The sequence below is a fragment of the Scyliorhinus torazame genome, chromosome 2, assembly GCF_047496885.1.
Source record: "Scyliorhinus torazame isolate Kashiwa2021f chromosome 2, sScyTor2.1, whole genome shotgun sequence".
Taxonomy (NCBI): domain Eukaryota; kingdom Metazoa; phylum Chordata; class Chondrichthyes; order Carcharhiniformes; family Scyliorhinidae; genus Scyliorhinus; species Scyliorhinus torazame.
The window spans coordinates 204167533-204189318 of record NC_092708.1 but is presented as its reverse complement, the minus strand read 5'-3'; the positions used below and the strand labels follow the sequence as shown (position 1 = coordinate 204189318).

The window sequence follows — 21786 nt, the reverse complement described above, 5'->3', positions numbered from 1 at the left end:
CAGAATTTCGCTGGATTATTGGCCCAGCATTTCCCTGGATTAATGGCCCAGGGTTTCTCTGGATTATTGGCCCAGTGTTTTTCTGGATTATTGGCCCAGTGTTTCTCCGTATTATTGGCACAGTGTTCCTCTGGATTAATGGCCCAGCGTTTCTCTGGATTATTGGCTCAGTGTTTCTCTGGATTATTGGCCCAGTGTTTCTCTGGATTATTGGTCCAGCATTTCCCTGGATTATTGACCCCAGTGTTTCCCTGGATTATTGGTTCTGCATTTCCCTGGATTATTGGCCCAGTGTTTCTCTGGATTATTGGCCCAGCGTTCCTCTGGATTATTGGCCCAGCGTTTCTCTGGATTATTGGCCCAGTCTTTCTCTGGATTATTGGCCCGGCATTTCCCTGGATTATTGACCCGTGTTTCCCTGGATTATTGGTTCTGCATTTCCCTGGATTATTGGCCCAGCGTTTCTCTGGATTAATGGCCCAGCGTTTCTCTGGATTAATGGCCCAGCATTTCTCTGGATTATTGGCCCAGCGTTTCTCTGGATTATTGGCCCAGTGTTTCTCCGGATTATTGGCACAGTGTTCCTCTGGATTAATGGCCCAGCGTTTCTCTGGATTATTGGCTCAGTGTTTACCTGGATTATTGGCACAGTTTTTCTCTTGAATAATTGGCCCAGTGTTTCTCTGTATTATTGGGCCAGTGTTTCTCTGGATTATTGGCCCAGCATTTCCCTGGATTATTGACCCCAGTGTTTCCCTGGATTATTGGTTCTGCATTTCCCTGGATTATTGGCACAGTGTTTCTCTGGATTATTGGCTCAGTGTTTCTCTGTATTATTGGCCCAGCATTTCCCTGGATTATTGACCCGTGTTTCCCTGGATTATCGGTTCTGCATTTCCCTGGATTATTGGCCCAGTGTTTCTCTGGATTATTGGCCCAGCGTTCCTCTGGATTATTGGCCCAGTATTTCTCTGGATTATTGACTCCAGTGTTTCCCTGGATTATTGGCTCTGCATTTCCCTGGATTATTGGTCCAGTGGTTCTCTGGATTATTGGCCCAGCGTTCCTCTGGATTATTGGCCCAGCGTTCCTCTGGATTAATAGCCCAGCGTTTCTCTGGATTATTGGCCCAGTCTTTCTCTGGATTATTGGCCAAGCATTTCCCTGTATTATTGGCACAGTGTTTCTCTGGATTATTGGCCCAGTGTTTCTCTGGATTATTGGCACAGTGTTTCTCTGGAATATTGGCCCAGTGTTTCTCTGGATTATTGGCCCAGCATTTCTCTGGATTATTAGCCCAGTCTTTCTCTGGATTATTGGTCAAGCATTTCCCTGGATTATTGGCAGTGTTTCTCTGGATTATTGGCCCAGCGTTTCTCTGAATTCTTCAGGTTACCTAGGTTATTGGAAAATGTTTCCCTGGGTTATTAGTCCAGTGTTTCTTCAGATTATTGGCCATTGTTTCTCTGGATTAATAGCCCAGCGTTTCTCTGGATTATTGGCCCAGTGTTTCTCTGGATTATTGGCCAAGCATTTCCCAGGATTATTGGCACAGTGTTCCTCTGGATTAATGCCCCAGCGTTTCTCTGGATTATTGGCTCAGTGTTTCTCTGGATTATTGGCCCAGTGTTTCTCTGGATTATTGGCCCAGCATTTCCCTGGATTATTGACCCCAGTGTTTCCCTGGATTATTGGTTCTGCATTTCCCTGGATTATTGGCCCAGTGTTTCTCTGGATTATTGGCCCAGCGTTCCTCTGGATTATTGGCCCAGCGTTTTCTGGATTATTGGACCAGTCTTTCTCTGGATTATTGGCCAAGCATTTCCCTGGATTATTGACCCGTGTTTCCCTGTATTATTGGTTCTGCATTTCCCTGGATTATTGGCCCAGCGTTTCTCTGGATTAATGGCCCAGCGTTTCTCTGGATTAATGGCCCAGCGTTTCTCTGGATTATTGGCCCAGCGTTTCTCTGGATTATTGGCCCAGTGTTTCTCCGGATTATTGGCACAGTGTTCCTCTGGATTAATGGCCCAGCGTTTCTCTGGATTATTGGCTCAGTGTTCCCCTGGATTATTGGCACAGTTTTTCTCTGGATTATTGGCCCAGTGTTTCTCTGGATTATTGGGACAGTGTTTCTCTGGATTATTGGCCCAGCTTTTCCCTGGATTATTGACCCCAGTGTTTCCCTGGATTATTGGTTCTGCATTTCCCTGGATTATTGGCACAGTGTTTCTCTGGATTATTGGCCCAGTGTTTCTCTGTATTATTGGCCCAGCATTTCCCTGGATTATTGACCCGTGTTTCCCTGGATTATCGGTTCTGCATTTCCCTGGATTATTGGCCCAGTGTTTCTCTGGATTATTGGCCCAGCATTTCCCTGGATTATTGACCCGTGTTTCCCTGGATTATCGGTTCTGCATTTCCCTGGATTATTGGCCCAGTGTTTCTCTGGATTATTGGCCCAGCGTTCCTCTGGATTATTGGCCCAGTATTTCTCTGGATCAGTGACTCCAGTGTTTCCCTGGATTATTGGCTCTGCATTTCCCTGGATTATTGGTCCAGTGGTTCTCTGGATTATTGGCCCAGCGTTCCTCTGGATTATTGGCCCAGCATTCCTCTGGATTAATAGCCCAGCGTTTCTCTGGATTATTGGCCCAGTCTTTCTCTGGATTATTGGCCAAGCATTTCCCTGTATTATTGGCACAGTGTTTCTCTGGATTATTGGCCCAGTGTTTCTCTGGATTATTGGCACAGTGTTTCTCTGGAATATTGGCCCAGTGTTTCTCTGGATTATTGGCCCAGCATTTCTCTGGATTATTAGCCCAGTCTTTCTCTGGATTATTGGCCAAGCATTTCCCTGGATTATTGGCAGTGTTTCTCTGGATTATTGGCCCAGCGTTTCTCTGAATTCTTCAGGTTACCTAGGTTATTGGAAAATGTTTCCCTGGGTTATTAGTCCAGTGTTTCTTCAGATTATTGGCCATTGTTTCTCTGGATTAATAGCCCAGCGTTTCTCTGGATTATTGGCCCAGTCTTTCTCTGGATTATTGGCCAAGCATTTCCCAGGATTATTGGCACAGTGTTCCTCTGGATTAATGCCCCAGCGTTTCTCTGGATTATTGGCTCAGTGTTTCTCTGGATTATTGGCCCAGTGTTTCTCTGGATTATTGGCCCAGCATTTCCCTGGATTATTGACCCCAGTGTTTCCCTGGATTATTGGTTCTGCATTTCCCTGGATTATTGGCCCAGTGTTTCTCTGGATTATTGGCCCAGCGTTCCTCTGGATTATTGGCCCAGCGTTTCTCTGGATTATTGGACCAGTCTTTCTCTGGATTATTGGCCAAGCATTTCCCTGGATTATTGACCCGTGTTTCCCTGGATTATTGGTTCTGCATTTCCCTGGATTATTGGCCCAGCGTTTCTCTGGATTAATGGCCCAGCGTTTCTCTGGATTAATGGCCCAGCGTTTCTCTGGATTATTGGCCCAGCGTTTCTCTGGATTATTGGCCCAGTGTTTCTCCGGATTATTGGCACAGTGTTCCTCTGGATTAATGGCCCAGCGTTTCTCTGGATTATTGGCTCAGTGTTCCCCTGGATTATTGGCACAGTTTTTCTCTGGATTATTGGCCCAGTGTTTCTCTGGATTATTGGGACAGTGTTTCTCTGGATTATTGGCCCAGCTTTTCCCTGGATTATTGACCCCAGTGTTTCCCTGGATTATTGGTTCTGCATTTCCCTGGATTATTGGCACAGTGTTTCTCTGGGTTATTGGCCCAGTGTTTCTCTGTATTATTGGCCCAGCATTTCCCTGGATTATTGACCCGTGTTTCCCTGGATTATCGGTTCTGCATTTCCCTGGATTATTGGCCCAGTGTTTCTCTGGATTATTGGCCCAGCGTTCCTCTGGATTATTGGCCCAGTATTTCTCTGGATCATTGACTCCAGTGTTTCCCTGGATTATTGGCTCTGCATTTCCCTGGATTATTGGTCCAGTGGTTCTCTGGATTATTGGCCCAGCGTTCCTCTGGATTATTGGCCCAGCATTCCTCTGGATTAATAGCCCAGCGTTTCTCTGGATTATTGGCCCAGTCTTTCTCTGGATTATTGGCCAAGCATTTCCCTGTATTATTGGCACAGTGTTTCTCTGGATTATTGGCCCAGTGTTTCTCTGGATTATTGGCACAGTGTTTCTCTGGAATATTGGCCCAGTGTTTCTCTGGATTATTGGCCCAGCATTTCTCTGGATTATTAGCCCAGTCTTTCTCTGGATTATTGGCCAAGCATTTCCCTGGATTATTGGCAGTGTTTCTCTGGATTATTGGCCCAGCGTTTCTCTGAATTCTTCAGGTTACCTAGGTTATTGGAAAATGTTTCCCTGGGTTATTAGTCCAGTGTTTCTTTAGATTATTGGCCATTGTTTCTCTGGATTAATAGCCCAGCGTTTCTCTGGATTATTGGCCCAGTCTTTCTCTGGATTATTGGCCAAGCATTTCCCAGGATTATTGGCACAGTGTTTCTCTGGATTATTGGCCCAGCGTTTCTCGGAATTCCTCAGGTTACCTAGGTTATTGGCGAATGTTTCCCTGGGTTATTAGTCCAGTGTTTCTCTGGATTATTGACCAGTGTTTCTCTGGATTATTGACCAGTGTTTCTCTGGATTATTGACCAGTGTTTCTCTCGATTATTGGTCTGTGTTTCAGCGAGCCATTGACCAGTGTTTGCCATGGTTATTGGCCCGGTATTTCTCTGGATTATTGGTCCACTGTTTCCCTGTGTTGATGTTTAACAAAAATCAATTTTTGTAGGCTGCGCCAAGTACAAGAGTAATTAATTTAACTGTGAAGGAATTACATTCCCCATTTGCCTTCACTTATTTTCTGGCAGCTACAGAGAATAGTTGAAAATCGTTAAATTTGTAATAAATATTAAACTGCAATCAGACTACTGCAAGCTACCGCAATGCTCACAGGCCTCTGAACTTACCAAGAATACGTGGGCTGGCTTTGCAGGAGGGATCATCCTCATTGATACACGGGGCCTCCGTGGCATTCCCTCCAACCCACTGTGTGGACACAATGGTCGCAGCAGACGTGGTGGTTGCTGAAAGAATAACGCAATTCTAGTGAGGTTAGGTAACAAATTGACAAGTTTATATTATATCACATCAAAGAGTTTAAAATCTGGTGCTACACCTTGTGCTGGGGACATGCAACAGAGTGCAGAAGGTTAAAAAGATTTGCTGTAATGGGCAAACTGCTGGAGAGGGTTAAAAGTTGCAATTATACAGAGGCTCATCATTCCCTCCATTCCCCTCAAAGTCATTTGCAACCAGTGAATTATTTTTGCTGCAGGCTGGACCATCTGGATAAGAGGTGAGGTGAATGGTTGCAATTCCAATTCTCTTCCCGCATCTAATGGGACTAAAGGCAGACTTTTGTCTTTTCCACAGCTAGCTATTCCTGGAACAGGTCGCTAGTCTGTCGCCAGTGGCTGGTATAGCTTGAGGGGCACCACTCCACATCAAGTGTGGCTGACTAGGGGTCTCTCCCATTCTTACCGCCAGCCATTGGCATGTTTGGAAGGATTTTACAGATTGATACTCAAACTGTTTGGCCGAGTTATGAACGCACCTTCCTTCGCCATCAAGACCTTGGATGGGACTCAAACCTGGAGCGTCTGTGGGGGGAGCAAGGGGGCTAGGCAACTACCTGGCCGGGGGAGGGGGGTTCGGGGGGAGGATGGGTGTTGCTGCTGTACTGACTGAGGGGGAGCTGGAGGTGGCAGGGAGCCCCCGCCTGGGGGGTTGGAGAGTGCGGGTGGCATGGGCACATGGCTGGCCTAAGAAAGGAGATGGCTAGTCGGGGGGGGGGGGCGCAGCGGGGTGTCCCCGATCCGGCTGATCACGTGGAACGTGAGAGGCCTGAATGGGCCGGTCAAGAGGGCCGGGGTGTTCGTGCACTTAAAGGGACTGAAGGCAGACGTCGCTATGTTGCAGGAGACGCACCTGAAGGTGGCGGATCAGATCAGGCTGAGGAAGGGATGTGTGGGGCAGGTCTTTCATTCTGGGCTGGATGTGAAGAATAGGGGGCTTGCAATCCTGATGAGCAAGCGGGTGACGTTCGAGGCGATGAGTATTGTGGCGGATAATGGGGGCCGATATGTGCTGGTGAGTGGTAGGCTGCAGGGGGCCCGGGTGGTGCTGGTGAATGTATATGCCCCGAACTGGGACGATGCAGGGTTCATGAAGCGCATGCTGAGCCGGATCCCGGATCTAGAAGCGGGGAATCTGATAATGGAGGGTGGGATTTCAATACGATACTGGACCCGGCACTGGACCGATCTAGGTCGAGGTCGGGCAAGAGGCTGGCTGCGGCCAAGGTTCTGAGGGGGTTTATGGATCAGATGGGGGGAGTGGATCCGTGGAGGTTTGCCAGGCCAGTGGCGAGAGAGTTCTCCTTCTTTTCCCATGTGCACAAGGCCTATTCACGGATAGGCTTCTTTGTGGTAAGTAGGGCGTTGATCCCAAGAGTGGAGGGGGCGGAGTACTCGGCCATAGCGTTTTCGGACCACGCCCCGCACTGTGTGGAGCTGGAGTTGGGGGAGGAGAGGGGCCAACGCCCGCGGTGGCACATGGATGTGGGGCTGCTGGCGGATGAGGAGGTCTGTGGGCGGGTCCGAGGGTGCATTCAAAGGTACTTAGAGGCCAATGATAATGGGGAGGTTTCGGTGAGTGTGGTCTGGGAGGCGCTGAAGGTGGTGGTCAGGGGAGAGCTAATCTCAATCACGGCTGACAGAGAGAAGAGGGAGAGGATGGAGTGGGAGAGATTGGTGGGGGAGATACTGAGGGTGGATAAGAGATACGTGGATTCCCCTGAAGAGGGTCTGCTGAAGGAACACCGGAGCCTCCAAAATGAATTTGATTTGCTGACTACGGGGAAAGCCCAGGCCCAGTGGAGGAAGGTGCAGGGGACAGCGTACGAGTATGGAGAGAAGGCGAGCCAGATCCTGGCGCATCAGCTACGTAGGAGGGAGGCGGCGAGGGAAATTGGAGGAATCAGGGATAGAGGGGGGAACAGGGTGAGGAGTCCGGCCAAAATAAATGAGGTCTTCAGGGATTTCTACGGGAACCTGTACAAGTCAGAACCCCCAGAGGGGGAGGGAGGGGATGCGGTGGTTCCTGGACCAATTGAGGTTCCCGAGGGTGGAGGAGGGACAGGTTGAAGGTTTGGGGGCCCCGATCGGGATGGAGGAGCTGGTTAAGGGGTTGGGGAGTATGCAGGCGGGCAAGGCCCCGGGGCCGGATGGGTTCCCGATCGGGTTATATAGGAAGTTTGTGGAACTGTTGGGTCCGTTGTTGGTGAGAACCTTCAACGAGGCGAAGGAGGAAGGGATTCTGCCCCCGACGATGTCTCGGGCACTGATCTCGCTTATCCTCAAGCGGGACAAGGACCCGCTGCAGTGTGGCTTGTATAGGCCGTTTTCGCTCCTTAATGTGGATGCCAAGTTGTTGGCGAAGTTCCTGGCCACTAGGATTGAGGATTGTGTCCCGGGAGTGATACATGAGGATCAGACGGGGTTTGTGAAGGGCACGCAGTTGAATGCAAATGTGCGGAGGCTCCTGAATGTGATCATGATGCCCTTGGAGGGGGGGAGGCGGAGGTGGTGGCGGCAATGGACGCGGAGAAGGCCTTTGATCGGGTGGAGTGGGAGTACCTGAGGGAAGTGCTGGGCAGGTTTGGGTTCTGGGAGGGGTTCTTAGGATGGGTCAAATTGATATACCAGGCCCCGGTGGCGAGCGTATCGACAAATTGGCTGAGGTCAGAGTACTTCAGGTTGTACCATGGGACGAGGTAGCGGTGCCCCCATCCCCCCTGTTGTTTGCCCTGGCAATTGAGCTGCTGGCTATGGCACTAAGGAAGTCTAGAAACTGGAGGGGGTTGGTCCGGGGATGGGAGGAGCATCGGGTCTCGTTATATGCAGATGACCTGCTTTTGTATGTTGCAGATCCAGTGGAGGGATGGCAGAGGTCACGTAGACCCTTAGGGAGTTTGGAGACTTCTCAGGATACAAGCTCAATGTTGGGAAGAGTGAGCTCTTTGTGGTGCATGCGAGGGGTCAGGAGAGGAGGCTGGAGGAGCTGCCGCTCAAGAGGGTGGAGAGGAGTTTCCGGTATTTTGGTATCTAGATGGGCAGGAGTTGGGGGGTCCTGTACAAGCTCAACTTGGCGCGGTTGGTAGACCAGATGGAGGAGGACTTTAGGAGATGGGACGATTTGCCACTCTCCCTGGCGGGTAGGGTGCAGTCCGTTAAGATGACAGTCCTTCCTAGGTCCTTGATGGTGTTCCAGTGCCTGCCTATTCTCATCCCTAAGGCCTTTTTCAAGCTAGTGAGCAAGAGCATTATGGAGTTCGTATGGGCAAGTAAGACCCCGAGGGTTAAGAGACGCAGCTAATGTGGCAATGATTCGGAAATGGGTAATGGAAGGAGAGGGGGCGGCGTGGAAAAGACTGGAGGCGGCGTCATGTGTGGGTACTAGCCTGGGGGCACTGGTAACAGCACCATTGCCGCTACCGCCGATGCGGTACACCACGAGCCCGGTGGTGGCGGCGACATTGAGGATCTGGGGGCAGTGGAGACGGCACAGGGGGAGGTGGGGGCCTTGGTTTGGTCCCCGATATGGAACAACCATAGGTTTGCACCGGGCAGAATGGATGGCGGATTCCTAAGTTGGCATCGGCGGGAATTAAAAGGATGGGGGACCTATTCATTGACGGGACGTTTGCCAGTCTGAGGGCGCTGGAGGAGAAATTTGGGTTACCCCCGGGAAATGCCTTCAGGTATATGCAGGTCAGGGCGTTTGTGAGAAGGCAGGTAGGGGAATTCCCGCTGCTGCCGGCCCGGAGGATACAGGACAGGGTGATTTCGGGCATGTGGGTCGGAGAGGGTAAGGTCTCGGCGATACACCAGGAGCTGCAGGAGGCGGAGGAAGCCTCGATGAGGAGCTGAAGGGCAAGTGGGAGGAGGAGCTGGGTGAGGAGCTGGATGAGGGCCTGTGGGCTGACGCCCTGGGCAGGGTTAATTCCTCCTCGTCTTGTGCCAGGCTCAGCCTGATCCAGTTTAAAGTGGTGCACAGGGTGCATATGACAGGGGCGAGGATGTGTAAGTTTTTTAGGGTAGAGGACAGGTGTATGAGGTGTTCGGGGAGCCCAGCAAACCACGCCCATATGTTCTGGGCATGTCCGGCGCTTGCGGGGTTTTGGAGGAGCTTTGCAAGGGCTATGTCCAGAGTCTTGGATACTCGGGTAAAACCGAGCTGGGGGATAGCAATATTTGGGGTGTCAGACGAGCCGGGAGTGCAGGAGCCGAAAGAGGCCGGAGTTCTGGCCTTTGCCTCTTTGGTAGCCCGGAGGAGGATCCTACTAATGTGGAGGACGCGAAGCCCCCAAGTGTGGAGGTTTGGATCAATGACATGGCGGGGTTTCTCAGGTTGGAGAAGATAAAGTTTGCCTTGAGAGGGTCTGTGCAGGGGTTCTCCAGGCGGTGGCAACTGTTCCTTGACATCCTCGCGGAACGTTAGGTGGAGGTCAATAGCAGCAGCAAACCGGGAGGGGGGGTTTCTTGTTTTGGTTTATGTAAGGGGCGTTTGCCCCATTTTTGTTCTTAGTTTGTTAAATTGTTTAATGGTTAGAGGATTAAGTTGCTTTGTGTGTTGGCGTAATGCCCTTTTTATTTCTCATTTGTATATTTTCTTTCCTTTCTGGAGTGTTTTGTAAAAATTTATTGGAAAAATTGTGAATAAACATATTTAAAACAAACAAAAAAAGAAAACCTGGAGCTTCTGGCTCAGGGGCAGGGACGTTACCCACTGCGCCACAAGGACTTCCCAAGGTGCATGGTAGAAAGGGAGGAGCTAAGCCAGACTGCAAATCTATGCCAACTTGCATTTATATGGTACCTTTAATGTAGCAGAGCATCCCAAGGAACGTCAGAGAATCTGTTCACAGATATTAGAAGATGTTGGGGACGGGTGACCACAAATCTTTCAAAAAGGGAGGTCTTAAAGAGTTTCTTAAAGGAGGAGAGACATGTAAAAAAGAGGGGCTTAGGGAGGAGAACCTAGAGCTTGGGGCCTTGGCAGTTGAAGACATCACTACCTGTAGTGGGGTGAAGGAGGTAGGAGATCTGCAAGAGGTTGGTGTTGTAGGCTCACAGAGATCTCGGAGGGTTGCAGGACTGGCGGAGATTACGTCATTGGAAGAATGTGCACCTCAATGCATCGCTGCCTGCCAACTCAGACCAGGACTGCTCACTTTGATTACCCTTTTGGAGAATGCATTTCATATAAACCTTGCCTAGATCTTATCATTAATACATTATAAGCTATTCCCCAAAGGATTGACAAATTATCTTCACTTTCTGACTGAGCAAGGTTTGCAAGTTATGAAAATGGGCCTTCGCTCACACAACACACCCAAAAATACACAAACACACACACAAAAAATTACACACATACAACACACACACGAACATGCACAACACACACAAAAATACACACAACACATGCAAACACATAACAAAACACACACACAATGCACACCAAACATTCACACATACACAACAAACACACAAATAACACTGACACACACACAAACACACACACACACACAACACTCAGACACAAATACACACACAACACACCAAAATCTGTGACCAATTTAGAACACAATGCCTTATAAAAATGATGTCTGGCCTGTGTCCCAACTTCAAACATGAAGAGAACAGTTAGTGTTCTGGATAATGCTTATTGCTCCAAATTGGAATACAGTTATTATAAAGATGAATGAATTCCTTTCTTTCTTTCTTGGTCCCACTTGGCTCACTTTCAAATATTGTCTGCTCAAATCTTTTCTTGATCACAATAGCTTTTCAAAATTCCTCAGAAGCTTTGCATTAAATCATTGCTAAAAGCACTCTCCTGACAGTTTCCCAGAATATCTGATCCAAATGATCTGGGTTCAGTAACACACTTCCTAATAAAGTAATGGGATAGGAAATACAAAGCGGGAGCTGATTGAAGGAGTACATAATCCAGACTGACACCTTACTGCAACACAGAAAATGCTGCAATCTCAGAGATGCCATCTTTCAGGTGAGCCGATAAACCAAGGTGATTTGTTGACCTTCTCAGGTGAATAGGGCAGATCCTCCAACACCAAACCTGGAACAGGAGGAGAATTCAACCAAGGTGCCCCAGCGAACATTCATTCCTCAACCAACATCGCTAAAACGGATTATCTGGCCATCATTGCATTGCTTTTTGTGGGACCTTGCTATGCACAAATTGGCTACTGAATTGCAGAACATGCTGTAAGGAGACCTGGCAGATGTGTTGGGTGTTCTGGATCACAAACAGGTCACCAACACTTGAAGTGGTGCAACTCTATTTTATTATAAGGTTAACTATATTAACATACTTGAACTGTGGGTAAATGCAATACCAGCTTTAACTGTTGACCCTTGCCTAGTCCTAACCAGTTGATGCACTCAGCACATGGTGAATGTCTGTGTTGCAGGCTGTGAGCTCTGTGCTCCGAGCTGGCTGCTACTAGAATCAGCGGGAACTCTCTTGTCCCCTGTCTTTATAGTGCGTGTGCTCTCACTGGTGATTGGCTGCGGGGTTCTGTATGCTGATTGGTCCCACTGCATGTCCATCAGTGTGTGTGTGTGTGTCTGCACCATAGTATACTGGTGTATATTATGACATCCCCCCTTTTATATAAAGAACATGTGCCTGCATGACAATAAATATTGTGTAGTGAATGTACCTGACTATGTGTGTGTGTGTTATTTACATGACTATTGTACATGAGGCTAATCTATTTACACGGGAAGGTACCTGGTGCTGAGAAATAGGGTGTCACACCAACAACGAAATGAACATTATATACAAACTACTGGAACGATGAAACAGGATAACAGAACAGATCAAAGAGTCAAACATCGTAAAACTCGTAAGTCAAGTCTCTGAGGTGGGTGACGGATTCTGGTTGACCGCCTCAAGGGTGGGTCAGGAACCACCGGCTGAGGAACGGGCTGGGCCACGGCAGAGTGAGGAGGATGCAGAGTATTCGGAATCTCCACATAGTCCAGGTTGGGGATAACAGGAGGACGAGGCACCGGTGGAGGATCACGTAGCGAGCGTGGAACGAGACGAAGGGCACGCCGATTGCGGCGGCGAATGGAACCATCTGGCAGACGAACCATGAATGAGCGGGGAGCCACCTGCCGAAGAACCACAGCAGTTGCAGACCAGCCACCCTCCTGAAGATGGATGCGGACGTTGTCATCCGGCGCCAGAGCAGGGAGATCAGTCGCCCGAGTGTCATGCGTCGCCTTGTGTTGTGTACGAGACTGTTCCATCCACTGAAGGACCGGAACGTGGTCGAGGTCTGGGACGTGAATGGACGGCACCGTGGTCCTGAGGGTGCGACCCATGAGCAGCTGGGCTGGCGACAGGCCTGTGGAGAGTGGGGCCGAACGATGGGCCAGCAAGGCGAGGTAGAAGTCAGATCCTGCATTGGCAGCCTTGCAGAGGAGCCGTTTGACGATGTGGACGCCCTTTTCCGCTTTGCCATTGGATTGGGGGTGCAGGGGACTGGATGTCACATGCACAAAGTTGTACCTGCTGGCAAAGTTGTATCATTCCTGGCTCACGAAGCAGAAGCCATTGTCCGACATCACAGTGAGTGGGATGCCGTGATGAGCAAAGGTCTCCTTGCAGGCACGGATGACCGCCGATGTTGTGATGTCGTGCAGGCGTACGACCTCCGGGTAATAGTCTACAATCAGAACATAGTCCCTGCCGAGCGCATGGAACAGGCCTACCTTAGACCAAGGGGACGTGACCAACTCATGGGGCTGTAGGGTCTCACGTGGTTGGGCCGGATGGAACCGCTGACAGGTGGGGCAGTTGAGCACTGTGTTGGTGATGTCCTCATTGATGCCGGGCCAGTACACAGCCTCTCGGCCCTCCGTCAGCACTTCTCCATGCCAAGATGGCCCTCGTGTAGCTGTTCCAAAATGAGCTGGCGCATGCTGTGCGGGATCACGATGCGGTCCAGCTTCAGGAGGACACCATCGACTACTGCCAGATCGTCTCTGATATTGTAGAACTGCGGGCATTGGCCCTTGAGCCACCCATCCGTCATGTGGCGCATGACACGCTGTAGTAGGGGGTCAGCCGCAGTCTCGCGGTGAATGTGGATAAGGCGTTCATCCGTGGCCGGCAGATTGGAGGCCGTGAAGGCCACATGGGCGTCAACCTGGCAGACAAACCCCTCTGGGTCACACGGGGTGTTGACTGCCCTGGACAAAGCGTCGGCTATGATCAGGTCCTTGCCCGGGGTGTATAGGAGCTGGAAATCGTACCGCCGGAGTTTAAGCAGAATGCGCTGGAGGAGAGGGGGTCATATCATTCAGGTCTTTTTGTATAATGTTGACCAGCGGGCGATGGTCGGTCTCGACAGTGAATTGGGGGAGGCCGTACTCGTAATCATGAAATTTGTCGACCCCAGTCAACAGGCCCAGGCACTCCTTTTCGATCTGCGCGTAGCGCTGTTCTGTGGGGATCATGGCACATGATGCATATGCAACGGGGGCCCATGGTGAGGCCTCATCGCGTTGCAGGAGACTGCCCCAATGCCGGATTGGCTGGCATCCATTGAAATTTTTGTTTCCTTCGTGGGATCAAAAAATGCCAACACCGGGGCCGTGGTAAGCTTGGTTTTAAGCTCCTCCCATTCGCGCTCGTGGGCGGGAAGCCATTGGAAGTCTGTCATCTTCCTGACCAGGTTCCGGAGAGCTGTGTTATGGGAGGCGAGGTTGGGGATGAACATCCCCAGGAAGTTGACTATGCCCAAAAATCGGAGCACGGCCTTCTTATCCGCTGGCTTCTGCATGGCCGTGATGGCTGCCACCTTGTCCGCATCCGGCCGCACACCCAACCGGGAGATGTGGTCCCCTAGAAACTTGAGTTTCATCTGGCCGAAGGAACATTTGGCTCTGTTGAGGCGAAGGCCTTGGTCCCGTACTCGTTTGAAAACGGGCTGGAGGCGACTGATATGCTCCTGCGGGTGGTGGACCAAATGATGATGTCGTCAACATAGACGCGCACACTCTCAGTGCGTCCATCATTTGCTCCATGATCCGGTAGAATACTTCTGATGCCGATATAATCCCAAATGGCATCCTGTTGTAGCAGTATCTGCCAAACGGGGTATTAAAGGTACACAGCTTTCTGCTGGACCTGTCCAGTTGAATTTGTCAGAATCCTTTCGAGGCGTCAAGTTTGGTGAAGATGTTGGCCCGAGCCATCTCGCACGTGATCTCCTCGCGCTTGGGGATAGAGTAATGCTCCCTCATTATGTTGCGATTCAGATCCTTTGGGTCAATGCAGATCCGGAGCTCGCCGGAAGGCTTCTTTACGCACACCATGGAACTGACCCAGTTGGTTGGTTCCGTCACTCTGGAGAGCACTCCTTGGTCCTGGAGGTCCTGCAGCTGCTACTTGAGGCGGTCCTTAAGGGGTGCTGGGACTCTGCGAGGTACATGAACCACAGGCGTGGCGTCTTGTTTGAGCAGGATTTTGTAAGTGTATGGAAGTGTGCCCATGCCTTCGAAAACATCACGGTGCTGGTCGATGATGGCATTGAGTTGCGCCCTGAAGTCCGCATCCTGGAAGGCAGGCGTGTCCCCTGGAGAGAGAGAGTGTACTTGTTGAACGAGGTTTAGGAGTTTGCACGCCTGTGCACCTAGCAGAGAGTCCTTCGAGGAGCCCACGATCTCGAAGGGAAGGATGGCTTTTCGCGAGTTGTGCGTCACTTCGAGTTGGCATGAACCGGTAGCAGGAATGACGTTGCCATTGTAGTCCACTAGTTGGCAGGTCGACGGAAGAATGGTTGGTTTAATCCCAAGGGTCTGAAAGGCTGACCACGCTAGGAGATTAGCGGAAGCACCAGTGTCCAGGCGGAATCATATCTGGGATCGGTTGACCGTCAGGGTGGCACACCACTCGTCGTCTGGATCAATGCTGTGCACCGACAGTGGCTGGTGGTTTTGATTTGGGGACAGCCTGTTCTTTGTTATAACAGCGACTCGAAAAAGCTCCCTCGGGTCCTCGGTGTCACTGGTCTGCGGGAAGTCGGAATCGGACTCGGTTTGGGCGTAGGTAACTGCTTGTTGCAGGGTTCTTCGGAGGTTTATTTCATTTCCTGGTTCAATTTGAGGCATTGTGCTGTCATGCCAGGTGAAGGAAGGTTGTTTTACAGCTTTAAAAGATTTTTTCTTTGATTTGGGACATTTCCCCTTTAAATGGGCATGGTCCGGGGCCTCTGACGTCATGACGCGCGTGACGTAGCACGTAGGAGGCGTTTGCACATGTGCAGATTGCGGTTCCTTTACTGATGACCGTTTTCGTGATTGCACATGCGCAGCGTCGTGCAACTGCAGTCCCTTTAGAAAGATGGCCGCCGACCACAATCGTTCTCTGCTCCGGGCTTTCGGCCTCGAGGTGAGTACTGGCACTTCTCTTACCTTTCCTTGCTGGTTGGAGTGTGTTTTCCTCACAGTATTTGCCGAATTTGTCCAGGACTGCCTGGAAGTCGCTCCTGTTTTGCCCCTTGGAGAACTTGAATTTTTAAAAGATTTCTTCTGCTCTGGCACCGGTGATGGTGAGGAGAAGCTCTGTTTTTTCAGGATCAGCCAGGTCTTCTAGTTCGGCTGCCAGCAGGAAGATTTCAAACCTTTGCCGGAATGCCCGCCAGTTTTCGCGGAGATCGCTGTGGCACTGGAGCTGCTGCGGAACCCAGATCTTGAACATCTTGCCTGGGTATCGTTGCTGGTTGCCACTGTACGCTGAGGTATGGCTATCTGGACTGAACCAGTTCACTCCTGGTATCATGATGTGTTGGGTGTTCTGGATCACAAACAGGTCACCAACACTTGAAGTGGTGCAACTCTATTTTATTATAAGGTTAACTATATTAACATACTTGAACTGTGGGTAAATGCAATACCAGCTTTAACTGTTGACCCTTGCCTAGTCCTAACCAGTTGATGCACTCAGCACATGGTGAATGTCTGTGTTGCAGGCTGTGAGCTCTGTGCTGGCTGCTACTAGAATCAGCGGGAACTCTCTTGTCCCCTGTCTTTATAGTGCGTGTGCTCTCACTGGTGATTGGCTGCGGGGTTCTGTATGCTGATTGGTCCCACTGCATGTCCATCAGTGTGTGTGTGTGTGTCTGCACCATAATATACTGGTGTATATTATGACACTGGCCACAATTCAAAGAAAATGTCATTGGCTGTGGAACACCCTATGATGTTCTGACGCTGTGAAAGGTGCAAGAATGATGTATTTCTGCGCTAGACACTCACAAAAACAACACAGGGAATGTTTCTTTGTCCACCAGCCTGTATCTATTGACAACAAATTTGTCCAAAGCATAAGTGGACATCCCACTGCTGTAGTCTATTTTTGAACCATCTGACTGACAGCACCAAGAACAAACAGTCATTGTTCTGACTGACAGATTAGTTAAAATATATATTAAATAGCATGAGGAGTTTTGTTCTTTCAAATTTCTGGTTGGCGAAGCACTGATAAGCTCTGGTGGAATTTACAGCTTTAACAAAAACGCCCTTCCGCAAAGGGTAATTTTGTATGAAAAAGAGGATTGTAACTCAATACAACTTGACAATATGTCAGATCTTCCAATAAACTACAAATGGATAAGCGGTCACAGTTTCCAAAAACTGCAATCGGACAATGAGTCAGAGCTTCCATAAAATACAACTGGAGAATTGCTCACAGTGTCAATGAAATACAACTGGACAATCGGCCACAGCTTCCATTAAAGTACAACCAGACAATAAATCACAGGTTAATAGAAATACAATCCATAATACCTCCCATGAAACTACAACTCGACAAATTGTCACAGCTTCAATGAAATACAATCTGACAATCAGTCGTAGCTTCCATTAAACTACAACTAGACAATGAGTCACAGCTTCAATGAAATACAACCAGACAATTGGATCGGTCACAGCTTCCAGTAAACTACAACTGGACAATCAGTCACAGCTTCCAGTAAACTACAACTGGACAATCAGTCACAGCTTCAAAGAAATACAAGTAGATAATCAGCCACAACTTCCAGTAAACTACAAATAGGCAACAATTACAGCTTCCAATAAAGTACAAGCGGCCAAAATCGGTCACAGCTTCAAACAAATATAACTGGACAATTGGTCACAGCCTCCATGAAACTACAATTAGATACTCAGTCACAACTTCTAGTAAACAACAATTGGAAAATTGGTCACAGCTTCTGCTAAACTACAATGGACAATCCTTCACAGCTTCAAAGAAATACAACCAAACAATTGGTCACAGCTTCCATGAAACTACAACTAGACACTCGGTCACAACTCCCTGTAAACTGCATCCGGGCAATCGGTCACAGCTTCAATAAAATACAACTGGACAATCGGATACAGCTTCCAGTAAACCAGAACTAGACAATTGGTCACAGCTTCAATGAAACACAACTGAACAATCGGTCAGAGTTTCCATTAAACTACAACCGGACAATCGGTCACAGCTTCAAAGAAATAAAACTAGACAATTAGTGTCTACATTCAGCAGTGATGCTGGTTGGTAGAACCCACATTGCTTCGGGTCCTTATCCTTCTTCAAAATTAAAGATATTGAGGCCTGCGATAACTTAGGGGAAAGTACCCCCTTCTCCCTCGCTTTATTAAATGTCCTTACCAGCAGGGCCCCCAGGCCTCCCATAAACCTTTTATAAAATTATATCGGGAAGCTATCCGTGCCCGGGGTCTTCCCTGCCTGCATCACCCCCATACCCTCCATCAGCTCCACCAGTCCAATGGGTGCTCCCAACTACTCTACCAGGTCCTCCTGCACCCTGGAGAACTCCAACCTGTCCAGGAATCACCGCATTCCCTCCCCCCCGCGGTCGGGGGCTCCGACTCATAAACCCACCTGTAAAAGTCTTCAAATACATTGTTTTACCCCCACCACCATTCTTTACCACTCTCCCCCTTCTGTCCTTTGCCCTTTCGATCTCCCTCACCGCTTCCTGCTTCCTAAGTTACCTACTAGCCTTCTCCCCGTACTCATACAAAGCCCCTCTGGCCCTCCGCAACTGCCCTACTGCCTTCCTCGTGGGCACCAGCCGGAACCCTATCTGAAGCTTCTGCCTATCCTTCAACAATCCTGCCTCCAGGGCCTCCGAATACCTCCTGACCACCCGCAGAATCTCGCCCATCAACCTTGCCATCTCTGCGCGCTTCTCTTCCCTCTGGGCCCGGATCGATATGAACTCCAGGTTCACCCCTCCCCCATGCAGTCCATGAACCTCTTCAGCTTCTTTGCCACTTCGAACACCCTTCCCGACCTCAGGCTCAACCGGTCCAGCCCTGGATCAATGACTGTGTTAAAATGCCCCCCCCCCCATAATCAGCCAGTGCGAGTCCAGGTCCGGGGTCTTCCCCAGCACCTGCCTCATAAACTCCACATCGTCCTAATTTGGGGCATAAACATTTACCAGGACCACTGGCATCCCTTCCAGCTTCCCACTCACTATCACTAACTTTCCCCCCAAATCTGTTACTATATTTCCCACCTCAAATGCCACCCGCTTATTTATCAGCACCGCCACCCTTTGAGGCTTCATGTCTAATCCCGAATGGAAGACTTGCCCTACCCATCCTTTCCTTAGCCTTGTCTGATCCCCGATCTTCAAGTGTGTTTCTTGCAAAAAGGCGATGTTCACATTCAAGCTCCTCAGGTGCATGAAGACACATGACCATTTAACTGGCCCATTCAGCCCCCTCACATTCCATGTGACCAGCTTGGTCGGAGGCATCCAAACCCCCCCCACCCCCTCCCCTGCCGATCAACCATACCTCTTCTTAGGCCAGTCTCCGGTCCATGCCACGCGACCCTCCAGGCACACCCTCGGAAGTCCACCGTCACCACTCCTTCCCATACTACACCACAGCAACAATACCTTTGTCAGCAACCCTCCCATCTTCCCCTGAACAAAACAATAACTCCATCGCCCTTTGCTTCACTAATCATCTGATCGCCCCCCACAGTGCTCCCTTTAACTAGCCCGCCCATTTTGCCTGGTAGCCCCCGCCCAAGACGCCTGTGCCTCCCATCCCCCGCTGATTTCTCTCTCGCTCGCACACCTCATAAACAACAATAAAAAAAAGGTGCACTCATCCTCAACATGAGGGTGGAGAACATCTCGAAGGGGAAATTCTCCAACAAACAACAAACGAGAAAAAAGATACAAGTAAAAATGGACAGAAAGAGCACCCAAACCCTCACACCTCCTCCACAGTTCAGTGTCCTCCGTCTCCTGCCAGTCCATTGTCTCTTAAAAATACCATCGCCTCCCCTGGTGTTCGAAAATAATGTTATCGGCTATGAAAAGTCACCCAGAGGTGGGCCGGGTACCACATCCCAAACTTCACCCACTTTTTAAAGAGGGCAGCTTTCACCCGTTAAACCCGGCTCTCCTCTTCGCCAGGTCCATGCCCGAGTCCTTGTGCACCCAAAACTCACTCCCCTCCCAGGTGCACCTCCTCGTCTGACTCGCCCATCTCAATATCTTCTTATCCAGGAACCGGTGAAGACGCACCACCATCGCCCTCGGCGGCTCATTCGCCTGCGGCTTCCTCATCAACTGTTTGTGCGCTCAGTCATCCTCCTGGGGCCGGTCAAAGGCCCCCTCCCCCACCAGTTTCTCCAGCATCTTGGCTACATACACTACACTAGACATCTCACTATCAGGACCTATATAAATAGTTTTCCCGCTCTTTCCAAGAGGAGTGTGTATGAGGAGTGCAGAGACAACAGACATAGGAAAGGAAGAGAGTGAAGAAGTTATTAGTTATCAAAGTATTGTATTGTATAATTTAATTAGTTATCTCTACAATTGTTTCTTCGTTTTACTAGTTGAGTATTAAGTAAAAAGAACTCACAATATTTATTTATATTACTCAAAAAAGTAGTTTATCTTTACAAGAAGACCACTGCTCATTTCAACAACCCTGCTGGTTCAAAAGAGTAATATATATATCATACAAAGCAATATAACATCGTTCACAGCTTCCACAAACTACATACAGACAATCAGTCACAGTTCACATTACACTACAACTGGACAATTGGTCACAGCTTCCGTAAAACTACAACTAGACTATCGCTCACAGCTTCCTTTAAACTAAACCGGACAATCGCTCACAGCTTCCATAAAACTACAACCGGACATTCGCTCACAGCTTCCTTTAAACTAAACCAGACAATCGCTCACAGCTTCCATAAAACTACAACCGGACAATCGCTCACAGCTTCCTTTAAACTAAACCAGACAATCGCTCACAGCTTCTATAAAACTACAACCAGACAATCGCTCACAGCTTCCATAAAACTACAACTGGATAATCGCTCACAGCTTCCATAAAACTACAATCGGACAATTGCTCACAACTTCCATAAAACTACAACCAGACAATCACTCACAGTTTCCATAAAACTACAACCGGACAATCGCTCACAGCTTCCTTTAAACTAAACCGGACAATCGCTCACAGCTTCCATAAAACTACAACCGGACATTCGCTCACAGCTTCCATAAAACTACAACCGGACAATCGCTCACAGCTTCCTTTAAACTAAACCAGACAATCGCTCACAGCTTCCATAAAACTACAACCGGACAATCGCTCACAGCTTCCTTTAAACTAAACCAGACAATCGCTCACAGCTTCTATAAAACTACAACCAGACAATCGCTCACAGCTTCCATAAAACTACAACTGGATAATCGCTCACAGCTTCCATAAAACTACAATCGGACAATTGCTCACAACTTCCATAAAACTACAACCAGACAATCACTCACAGTTTCCATAAAACTAGAACCGGACAATCATTCACAGCTTCCTTTAAACTACAACCGGACAATCGTTCACAGCTTCCTTTAAACTAAACAAGGCAATCGCTCACAGCTTCTATAAAACTACAACTGGACAATCGCTCACAGCTTCCTTTAAACTAAACCAGACGATCGCTCAAAGCTTCCATAAAACTACAACTGGACAATCGCTCACAGCTTCCATAAAACTACAATTGGACTATCGTTCACAGCTTCCATTAAACTAAACCAGACAATCGATCACAGTTTCCATAAAACTACAACTGGACAATCGCTCACAGCTTCAATTAAGCTACCACTGGACAATCTCTCACAGCATCCACAACTACAACTGGATAATCGATCACAACTTCCATAAACTGCAACCGGACAATCGCTCACAGCTTCCTTTAAACTAAACCAGACGATCGCTCACAGCTTCCATAAAACTACAACTGGACAATCGCTCACAGCTTCCATAAAACTACAATTGGACTATCGTTCACAGCTTCCATTAAACTAAACCAGACAATCGATCACAGTTTCCATAAAACTACAACTGGACAATCGCTCACAGCTTCAATTAAGCTACCACTGGACAATCTCTCACAGCATCCACAAACTACAACTGGATAATCGATCACAACTTCCATAAACTGCAACCGGACAATCGCTCACAGCTTCCATTAAACGACAACCAAACAATCAATCACAGCTTTCACAAACTACAACTGGACGATTGATCACAGCTTCCATAAACTACAACTAGACA

The 21786-nt window shown here is 48.9% G+C and overlaps 1 protein-coding gene across 2 annotated transcripts in view; it reads right to left on the bottom strand.

Annotated features, from left to right (window-relative positions):
* The window catches only part of LOC140395287 (neuropilin-2-like), a 181678-nt gene that overhangs the window by 61304 nt on the left and 98588 nt on the right, over positions 1 to 21786 (bottom strand). For both annotated transcript variants that reach the window (XM_072482875.1, XM_072482866.1), the window contains exon 11: positions 4984 to 5100. In XM_072482875.1, the coding sequence (XP_072338976.1) occupies positions 4984 to 5100 (117 nt within the window). The remainder of the gene's footprint in view (positions 1 to 4983; positions 5101 to 21786) is intronic.